At 37.1% G+C, this 11,717-nt stretch overlaps 1 protein-coding gene across 1 annotated transcript in view; it reads right to left on the reverse strand.

Annotated features, from left to right (window-relative positions):
* Positions 1-7,900, reverse strand: part of Smp_154950 (putative sphingosine phosphate lyase) — a gene marked incomplete at its 5' end in the record, with an annotated part of 26,608 nt that extends 18,708 nt beyond the window's left edge. The window contains 2 exons of the mRNA XM_018788998.1: positions 2,412-2,500; positions 7,835-7,900. Coding sequence (XP_018654485.1) covers positions 2,412-2,500; positions 7,835-7,900 — 155 coding nt within the window. The remainder of the gene's footprint in view (positions 1-2,411; positions 2,501-7,834) is intronic.
* Between the last annotated feature and the right edge of the window lie 3,817 nt (positions 7,901-11,717).

Here is an 11,717-nt window from a genome sequence, read left to right on the forward strand (position 1 = left end):
AGAGAAGAAAGCTGGGGAACCATAAGCCAATAAAGACTTAGCTAGTTTAGCGTGTAGTTTGTTCAAACGCAGGATACAGAGGGATGAGAAAAAGAACAAATTAGAGCCGGGATTCTGATTGATGATTTGTCATGTGATCGTGGTCAGAGATCACAAAACAATAGTAAACTATGTCTGAATTCTATGAGGAAGAAACTTTAGTGATATACATTGTACGTGTACGAGCCATAGGTTATCTGCAACTGCCTCTGAAAGATCGGGCTAAAACTTAGAAACGCCAACTTTATTCTGATTTGTTCACTGAAGGTTCTCAGTGTAGCATAATCATATAGGGTTACGATTTAGGAGTTTTATTGTTAAGAGCTACTGTTTGGTAGTTCCAAGATGTATGAATTTTCAGACTGAATTATCGCACTGAAGCTTTTAGACGTCTACGATTTTTACATTTTTTTGTGTTTTAGATTGCTAACGCAAGGTGTATTCTGATCGGTTGTTCCCAGGGTAGCTTCTGGAAGAGCCTAATGTCGTTCGGTTGAGCTGTTTTTTGGACACAAATTTGGTAGATTATATGCACAATATTTCTAGATATTACAGATAGACATCATTAACGTAAAGCCTGGGACAGATGTATATGGAGTCACGTTTGTACATTTTAATACGACGAGATAGCAATAACAAAGGAAAGCGAAATAATGCAGTAGCACTGATAGAAAGACTAAATCTTGTGAATACTGTTTGAATTGGCAGAGTGAAAGTATAAGTGTGGTGGGATACTAGAATTCAGGGTCAAGAACAAGATAAAACATGAATACATCTGGGTCATTGTGCACGACTATGATTCATATCATACAACATTTTTCTAATGAGAATGGAAATAAGCGTGCACTTTTTCTGCTGCAACATGATAGTGTGAGCACATGACATTATATCTGATAACAATCAAGCCTTTCAGGTTTCATGGAAAGTTTACTAATTTTAGACTACTGAATTGTAGTTTATTTAGCTAAACTAAGAACGTGTGCTTATTATGGATTAGTATCGAAGTGATTATCTCAAAGGTCTACAACGCATCCATAATTTATGGAGTCAACAAACTCAAGAGTGATAGTATTGAATAATAACTGATCTATATGGCGAACTGACTGTAGTTGGAAATGTAAATCATTCGATTCTAACTCAATAGTTCAAATATATTACGTTTATCCTGAAATCCGGAGGTAGTAGGTTTGACCACTTACAATATAGTGGGTACGTAGTCCTGAGTCCGATTCTAGAATGAACTGTTCATTTGATTTTGAACAATTTACCAGCCAATCTCAGTCTATGATGGAAACGACCTTTAAATGGAAAAAAAGTATTCGCAAACCACCTAACTAGAAATGTAAAACTTCATGTAAATGTCCTGTTATCATCAATCGTATACGCCATATTGACCCAAAAATACTTCATTCTGATTGGTTGTAGATGTTACTGATTCAATCTTATGTTAGTCTTGTATTTACAAATCACTTCTAAATACGATACTTCATCGAATAGATTAAAACACATCAAATAGTTAAACATGAATGGATGAATAGGATTATGGAAAAAGAATAGAGGGTTTACGATGTATTTAGATGATTCTATTAAGTGGTTAACTTAGGTATATAATTTGGAACAATACATATTAACCAATGTGATTATGAATCGACTCGTATAAAGTACGCAAGTGGTAAAGGAAAATAATTTTTTAAAAAAACGATTGAAATCACCATCAAAATGTACAAAACAATAAACTACATAACCATATAGGCTTGTTAAGTGATTAAAAGTAAACAATAAAAAGCCCAATCTATTCTATGCTTCATAATAGTTGGCGTTTGTCAATAGAACTATAATCTTGAAAGAACCTATTCTTGCAGAGAGATCTGAACTTGAATTACTCAATATCACAGTTACACGTGGTAGAGGAATGAACTATTCAGACTGCAGCCAACATTCTGTTAATTTGAGTTGGCATCCGTGTGGTGGCTCAACATCGTTCATGATGGTGTTCGGTGAGTTTAATCCTTGCCTTTCCTTAGATCCTAAGTTCCTAAATTACCTAATGAGTTACTTGGAACATATGCCACCGATGTCTTAAAACAAGCTACCTCAATGGTCAACAACAGTATAAAAACGAAGGTGAAAAATGTTATCCGAAGTGAAGATAAAGAGGGCATTTTATACGGAAGCATACAGAGGCAGGTTAGTGATTGGGGCACTTGATTTTCAACCACTGAGATCGTATGTCTGGATCCTCACTCCATCTACTTTAGTTGAGGAATTCGTGTACTATTACTAGTCATCAAATACGAACAATATGGCTTAAAGATAAGTACATAAACGCGTGATAGGTAATTGAGTTACACAATTAATATACAGAAGCTTACATAGTTGGATGCTTGATACCATGTTCACGTGCAAGCTGACGATAAGCCAAACATGCAAGAAGAATGCTTTCTGTCCCTCCTGATGTAGTCTAATGGGTAAGAAGAAACAATAAATTTAGAAATAATACTGTGAATACTGACTGACTGAAGCTAGATAATGACACTGTTGGGTGATGGCTCAGTAGGCCTCGAGTTCGTGTCCTGTTATGCCAGGTAGGTCTGTTGAAGAACAGTAAAACTAAAAGCGGTAAACCCAAGGTTTAAGGGTGAAGTCGTACTGCTAACTGTTCAGAGGTGTGACAGCAGTAGGCTGTTTCTCTCAGACAACCAGCATAACAGCGATGCTGCCATCCCACAAACGAAGGGTGAGGTTAGAAAAGGTCGACCCTAAAAATGTACAACTCGCCTTACCCCTTAGTGTAAATACTTTTTGTCCAATAAATGTTCCTTGAACCCATATCAAACTTCTCACTTGGATTGAGTACGTTGATATGCATGACTATCTCGTCTCAACTAAGAACCTTTCTTAATGTATGCATTTAAGCCTCATACTGATTATTTTTTATATTACGGTTGAAGACATCTTTTTCTGACACTTGGGATGTGGACGTTTCACTGTCCCCCATGTAAATGATCTTGACATCTGTATGTGTGATAAATTGTTCCTATTTAAACCACTATGTTGATCATTGTCGAGTACGCATATAATTTGTTTGACCTAGGGAATTAAAAAATGAAATCACGAAGTATACACTATACTAGTACATTAGGCTTTGCTAGAAACCTACTGTTTCACTCGTTAATACTGAACAAGAATCAAAGATTTGGTGTTAATTTTGGAGAACAGTAGACAAATCGGTACTAGTTTTTGGGAAAAGTAGATATTTTGAGAAAGGTAAAAGTGGTGATTTCGACACATTTCCCTTGAATGGGGAAATTTTGGGGAAAAATACGCATTATTTATCCCGGGTTAGGGGAAAAGGAGACATTTTTAATTCACTGTTGCCTATATTCACACCGACTTCATTCTAAGACTTTTCCCAAAGATCTCATTTATTTCTTCTTTATTGTTTGCCTGGGATAAATTTACTTGTGAATTTTATTCTAGTCGTTGACCAATATAGTTGGATATAGTACCTAGCAAAATGAAAACATAAAGATAATCCCAGATGGTGAGTGTATTATTTTTTCGGAGACGTAATGAAGCGAAAGTCAGACTACTTGTATGATTATGTCGATCTGGATGTCGCAGAAATGCAAGTTGGGTACATTCGGGTAAAACAATCCAAAATTAGACTGTAAGAAAATCCCAAATTTCCAAATGCCAAGTAGTTCTTTTATCTCCACAAATTTAAACTTGTTTGAACTTATAGAATTGTGCAAATTCAGCCCAAATAAAGTCATTAATATCAACTAGTGCTTTGACGTCTAATAACAGTGCGATTCGGCGTCAGCAAGCTTAGTTTGAAATTATCTTCAGTCTTGTCAATATCCAAAAATAAATATGAGCATGACGAAACTGTCAGCTGACGTTGTCGAATAGTCAGCCAATATGGGACAGATGCTTTAGTTAAAAACACCTACGTTAGGTCATAAGTCAAAATAACTTTGAGGAGGACTAGCTAGCTTATAATACCTTTCGTGGAAATTCGCTCCGCTCAGGTCACTAAGATCACCTCTAACCTAATTTCTTTTTCAGGTACCTCCGGAAGAACCCTTAAACAGTGTGAGAAACCGAGAAGTGAAAACCATCCTCATGCTTCTAACAGCACTCAAAACCACTGTATTCATAGTCGATTTACCTCTTTGATTCCTATTATCCCTCCTATTTGGACTATCAACTCTAAACGTCCTCCTCAAGTGTCACCGTGGCTAACGAGTCTAGTGCGAGAAATACTGTCTCAAGTCTACTGAAACCTGTCTCCAACCTATACGTTGAAGCCTTCAACGTACGTACCCTATGTCAAATCGACCAACAGGCTTCCTTGGCTAAGACGCATATAGGACTCTAGTGTGATCATCCACGTGACCTCGCCTGGTCAAAACGGGGAGCCGACGAGATACACCCTCCGTTTATCTGGCTTTGCACTCAGGACGAAGTCAAAGGTGAATTTTACAGAAAGCTTTCTGAACTTCTTCAAAAAGCTAAACACCCATACATAGTACTCGTAGCAGTTGACTACTTTAATACCGAAGCATGTAGCTTAAACCAAAGAGAAAAACATTTAGGTGGGTATTTTAGTATTCCGGCTCAGTGAACAGATAATGATGACCGTCCGCTCAAACTGTGCTCAGACAATGGTTTATATCTAACAAGCAATAATTTTAAGCATAGAAAGAGACATTGTCTAACATATTGAACCTCTGTACCAAACTGACGTTGGACTCAAATAGACCATACTGACATCAGTCATCGTTGGAGGGGTTCGATAAATTTCTGCTCATTCTCGAATACATATTTAGACTCTTATTATGCCATAATACGAGCATACATTTGCTTGCGCCTCACTGGACTCAGAAAAGCCATATTAAGAAAACCGGTTATAATTGAACTCATTGATGATAAAACCAAAAGTAAATACCAGGAACAGCTGAAGTCACACTTAAGCAATTTTGAAAACGAGGACGACCCAGATATTGCCTAGGAAGATATAAGAACAGCTGTAGAAATAGTTATGGCACTTATTGATGATTTGAACCAAACGGTCACGGAAAACCAGTGAATTTCTGCGACATCTATTGCATTGATAGAGTCTTGTAAACTAATTCCATTAGGCTCTGAGCACGATGACGAGCGGGAACAAATCAGACCTAGGTTAATTAAAAGTCTATGAGACGATCGTGAGCAATGGTGGATGACAAAACCAAAAGAGATGGCGAAGACAACGGCTGTAGGGTAGCACAAGATAACTTCTCAGACTTATAAGAAAAACCTGAATAAATACGTCAAATGTGAGACGATGTCGGAAAAAAACTACACTCTTATCTACTCTCAGCCCAGATATTTAGAACGATGGGTGGGACACTTTAGGGAACAGTTGAGCTGGCCTTCAGCTACTCTACAACTACCCACCATTCCCAAACAGTCTGAATGGAACATTGAAGTAGACCTCACGACTCTAATTGAAGTTCAAAAAGCTATAGCTAATCTGAAACGAGGAAACTACGAGATAACCAGGCTGACTTCAGATCTGGTTGTCACTGTATCGACCACATATTCACTATTTATCAGGTTTTAGAACACAGGCATACTTATCAGCGTCCGACAATGATAGTTTTTCTTGACCTAAAAGCAGCATTTGACTCTGTAGACCGAGAGGTTCTGTGGCAGTGTCTGTCATTGAAAGGTGTACCTCAGAACTATATAAACCTTGTGAATTCTTTCTTTCTGTATCATATCCTCACATGAAATCTTTTTCACTACCATTGAAGTAACTAAATATATGAATTCGTTGTTTATCTTGTTGTACTAATGAAGCATGGCAACTTGGAGCGATGCATATACGCGCCTAGTCCTACGTTGTAGCTGACTGACTGATATTAAGACAATCGAACGAATAAACAGATTTTGCGTCTAGTACAGAATACATACCAAAGCCTTCATGGATAAAACATTCACGTCAGGTAATCTTCTTATCACAAAACTTTGTCCATGTTGACATCGAAAGACATTTTTATTTTAACTCCTAAACATCTTATTACTACTTTTAAAGTATATAATACAAATAACAATAATATACTGTTTATTTGAATTAGTCCTATGACTTAATGAACATCAGAACTTTTATGAGTTTTTGGTATTATTTGTCTATGAGGTTGTATGTACATAGATCCTAAAGAGGAAACAAATGTGAAGTAGAGCCTTTAAATGCTGCTCTAGTATGGCCGAAGGTGAGGAGAGTCAGCTCTCCCTCTCGAAATGCTCTCACATGGCCCCGCATATACAGCCACTGTCAAGGAAGTCCTACTCGCATCCTTCTTGTGGTGATTTTTTATTTTATTTTATTTAAACGCATAAATATTGGTACAAGGAAGCACCAGATAAATGTGCGCCTCACAAATCTCATTTGATTTGTGTGAGGGCTGTGATACTTCCCAGGTGCCCAGACTGAAACAGGTGGTTTTCTTAGGGGGCTACACTCGGAGCCTTTGACCTAAAGGTCTAGTCCACAAGTCAGTGGAGCATCGTGAGGAGATGCAGTCCCATGGTAGCTGGTGACCAACAGTTGGTTCATACGCCATTCGTTCCTTCAGGATCCTGGAGCCCATGTGCACCAGTGGTTTGGAATCAGGGTTTTCCAACTCCCCTAGGTGGATCCTCCACATCCACCAACCCGGTTAAAGCGCCAGACATTCGCTTTTCGTCCTCTTAATTTCGTAAACAACACCCCCGCCACGAGTAGGCAGTGAGTAGGACTTCCCTGGCAGAGGCTATATATTCGCGTGGCCATATGAGAGCATTTCGAGAGGGAGAGCAGACTCTCCCTACTCTCGGCCGTACCAGGGCATTTGGGGGCTTGTGTTGAGACTGTTTACGAAATTGAAAGGACGAAAAGTGAATGTCCGGAGCTTTAACCGAGTGATGGATATAGAGGATCCACCTAGAGGAGTTGTAAAACCTTGATTACAAAATATAGGTCCACATGGGCTCCACGATCTTGAAAGTAAAAATGGCGTGAAAAACTTATTATTGGTCACTGGCTACCATGGGACTGCATTTCCCAAAACGTTTTTCTACTGCTTTGTGGGTTAGACCTTTAGGTCGAAGGCTCGGAAAGCGTCCCCCTAAGAAAACCATCTGATTTGGTTCGGGCGCTCGAACAGTATTTTAGCCCACACGAAAATCGAATGAAAAAGTGTGGTGGATATCCATTTGGTGTCTCCTTGTATCGATGCTTGTGTTTAAAAAAATAGCGTATCTGATCAAATGAAATAATTTACTCTTATACACTAAACAATCTCAACTTTTTATATGGTATCACACTACAGAAACATACGTATTGCTGTACTTTGACGAATATTTGAGCATGACAATATTTACCCTTAAAAGTCATATGGCTGTTACAACATGTGGAAATGAAGTTTTGTTAGTCTGTGATCTTTTTTTTTCATCTGTAGTCGATTATTTTTTAATTAACTAGCAAACCATATTCATGCTATGTTGGGTGAACGTTTTGTGTATAAATAGTATCTTTGATTTCATAATATATATTCGCATATATTCAACCAAGTCGTTAGTCGTTCTGTCTTTTGAAGTATACTCGGTTATGATGTGACGCTCATTAAGGACGAATAAACTATATCAGTAATCACATTTTAGCCATATCTAATCAAAAGTTAAGCCAATTAAACAGTCATAAAAATCACACTGGTAGGTTTTAATGCACACACACTCCTATGGTTTGAAAATAACTTAAACTTACAGTACCGCATGCATCTTTATCTCCATGGAACATTGTAACACACATGCGTACAACCTCAGCTTCCATTCGTCGAATATCAACAAAAAGCTCCGGATGCAATGGATTTGTCCAGAGGAATTCCTTATAGATCTGAACACGGAATAGATAATAGCGAGCATATAAAAATTGGTATCATTGATCATCGTCATCATCAGCATACGCAAAGTGAAACCTGACACGTTTATGCATCGGTTCAAGTTGGCATATAGCATTAGTACACTAAGTTAACGTTATTTTAAGACAAATTTCACAGTAGTAGAAGGAGTAACAGTATCGGTCGTAGTAAGAGATTACGTACAGAAAATCAAAAAGTGTAGGGAAATTTCGGGATATTGTCAAGCTGGAGGTTAAAACATAATGAAAACAGATTTGTTTAGGGAAACATCAAGGACCTAAAACTTCAGTCTGATAAATTTGGCACTCTTCATTTAAGTAAAGAACTGAAAACAAGACAGTTGGCTTGCGATTGGTGGAGCTTACTTAAATCTGATGATAATTTTTACGGTTTAAATTATAAAGTCGGTTTTTTTTCCGTTAGTGAGAGTATAAACAAATTGTTATCACTGACTCAAAGCCAAAAAGTCCTAGTATACTGAAAAAATATTAAGATGTAAAAAAAAATTTAACTTCTATACTTTAAATACAAGAACTTATTTTCAAATCATAATTTGTTTAAATAAACAATTGGAAGATTCCCAACCATGATAATTACCTGTGATTTATTTTTTATTTAAACACATATATATTGGTACAAAAGGGCACCAGTGATAATCTTGTCCTTAAAGGCGATAACAGATAGGCGTGAATATTGTTTTACAAAGTAGTAAACATTCAATGGCGTAAAGTGTTGAGAAGAGAAGTAGATAAGTCTAGACATAAATTGAAGATTGACTTGTAGTTGGAAGTGACACTACTTGTCTTCGAGTTTTTGAGTAAATCCATATCGTAGTCCCATATTTCAATAAACTAAAGGCTAGTTAAAACCATTTTTGTCAATCATGCTTGACGAAGTGGAAATATAATTACCCATAAAATCCTTAGTTTGGTACGGTTATATTACGTAGTTTTTATAGATCATACAAAGGAATTGGGTTGAGTTCCCGAAAGAGGAAATGATTTTTATAAATGATGCTCTTAATCTATTTTCCAACCACGACTGAATGCAAGGTTAAGACAATGTAAGTGGTTATTAGTGATTTATGTTATTTAACATTGAAGCTCATTTTTGGCCAGTTTGACGGTAGAACCTTCCATATAATCTTCAACAGTTTTATTCGTCCCCATTTAGAGTACGGAAACATAGTATTTCCTCCCTCCCTCCACAAGGATAAGGACACTCTGGAACGTATACAACGTCGAGCCACGAAATCAGTTCGGGGACTCAAATTCAAACCTTATGAAGAGCGCCTCCAATCACTTAACCTTTACCCGTTAGAGTACAGGCGTCTCAGAGGTGATCTTCTTATGACTTATAGTATCCTTAATACTTCTGGTCATCCCCTTGAACATCTTCTTAAGCTTAGTCATAACACTAACCTAAGAGGTAACACCCAGAAATTGGAGACCCTACATAGCAGAACAGACTGCAGACACAACTTCTACTCCGTTAGAGTTGTCAAGTGCTGGAATTCGCTGCCGACTGAGCTAGTCCAAGCGACCTCCCAGGAGTCCTTTAATAGGAAACTTGACTTATTCTTAAGGACTAAGGATAACATATTATTATGATTTACCAAATTCTTTTTTTTCCTCTATTATCGTTCATATGCCTAGGTTCTTACCTGGAGGTATTGGTGATCCACTGCTACCAGACACGGAAGCCCGTTAAGCGAAAGCTTCTTCTATTCCGTCCTCAACCATTTGAACCATTTGAATGATTGGGAAGTATACTATTAGTTATCAAGTTATTCTTCACTATTTGTAATCCAAAAACATAACTACACATGGAAATAAGAGTGTTCTTTCGAATGCTTATGTGACTTTTATCAAGATATGACAAATAAAGCTGAAAACTTGGGTACTCAATAAAGTTGAAAATAGACAAAAAGTCTTAGTCGGTGTATAATCAGTGACAACTTACACTCGTGCACAAAACTGTAAGATCATCATTTCTTGGGTAAACGCTTCCAGAAACAAACCCTTCGTTCCACTTTATATACTCTACAAAACATTCTACAACTGCAAATTATAAACAAACCCAATGTTTTATACTTCCGAGCACTTGAGAGTACATTTTCCTAAAAAATCCAAATAACGACAGTACGGATTACCACAGTTTGGCCGCAGACAGGAAGGTTCTTTTCAAATACAATATGCGAGGTTTTTTTATGAAACTCTCTATGTATTTCTTTTGAAGCTTCATCTATCTTCTTGTTGATGTAGGATCTTATAAAGGGGGTCTTTCTCAGACCAATAAAGAAGAAAGATGCAAGCTTGCCATCAAATATTTCTTAACAATAATCGTTGTTACCATCACTTACCGAAACTTGACAAAATGAGCATAAATGCTATAAATGATACTACTAAAGCAGAGAAATCCCAGTCACGCAAGAGGTCTATATATAGGTTGAACCCAAATTTTACTGCCGAAACTACATCTAAGAGCTGAAAATTAGAAAGACGATGACAAATAATGCACTTACTAAACTATCCATTCAGCCTAATCCTGACCTTGAAACTGAATATAGCGCGGTTTCCGCGTTGATGAGAATGTTAAACATTGCACAATATGAACAAATAAGGAAATAAAAGTGTTTTGACCTGTATATATTAAATTTTCTTGTGACAATTTCGCTTTTTAAAGTTTCCAGTCAATTCATGATGACCATCAGCTACATTTTTATGAAACTAATTATTATTTTTGCGGAAATAAAATTCATGTAGTCCATAGCATTTTCCAGTCTTTTTCTTTCCTCCTCTTTAAGTGTCGTATATGTTCCCAAAATAGCTATTTCAATGTTTTTATTTCACTTTTCTCGGCCTTCACTTTGCAAGAGATTTGTGCTTTGAGGGATACACTGTTGAAGATGCCATAGGTATTGTTTTTTGACAACATCCGAACACCAACATCTTCTAAAACTTAATGGTGTTCACACGGTGAAACCAAAAGTCAGAAGCTAAGATGTTCGAAAATATATTTGTTAGGCTATCAATACATCGAGATGTGTCTGATCTAATCTGGCTAGTGATCTCAGGAGAAGTTGAGCACGGCGTCCCCTCTCGTGATCCGGTGCGGATGCATGACCGCGCGCCTTCAGCTAGGTGAGTCTTTTATAACTAATAAGGTCAGTATCCAAAGCTATTGATTTTATGAATTTACTTATAGCTACATGTAGTGCGTTCATCAAATTTCCTCTTTTCCATTTCCCTTCAGGATTCCGAGTTAGAGCTTGTTCCATGAGTTATTTTGATGATTCCCGTAATGCTCGTCCTATCCACTCCAACGTGTTTTCCTAACTTCCCCTTCATCTGGTTGTTGGTTTGTTCTTTCTACAGTTGGCTGTTGCTAATGGTATCTGGTCAACGGATATTGTCTTGTAAAGACAAGTGTTTATAAATACTTGTACATTTCTGATGATGGTTGTAGTAGTTCTCCAAGCTTCAGCTCCGTACAGTGGAACTGTCTTTGTGTTCGTATTAAAGAATGTGACTTTGATATTAGTTAATAGTCATTTTGTGCTCCATATATTCTTCAACTGCAGGAATGCTACCCATTGTTTTACCATTAAAAAAACAAGACAGCTAATAAAGAATCGATATATTTATAAAAAAATATTTATTTAAGTGAGTTGTTCACCACAACAGCTCATTCCTCTTTGTTGGTAGGGAAGGGAAGATCAAGGTGATA

This window comes from Schistosoma mansoni, chromosome W, assembly GCF_000237925.1.
Source record: "Schistosoma mansoni strain Puerto Rico chromosome W, complete genome".
NCBI lineage: Eukaryota > Metazoa > Platyhelminthes > Trematoda > Strigeidida > Schistosomatidae > Schistosoma > Schistosoma mansoni.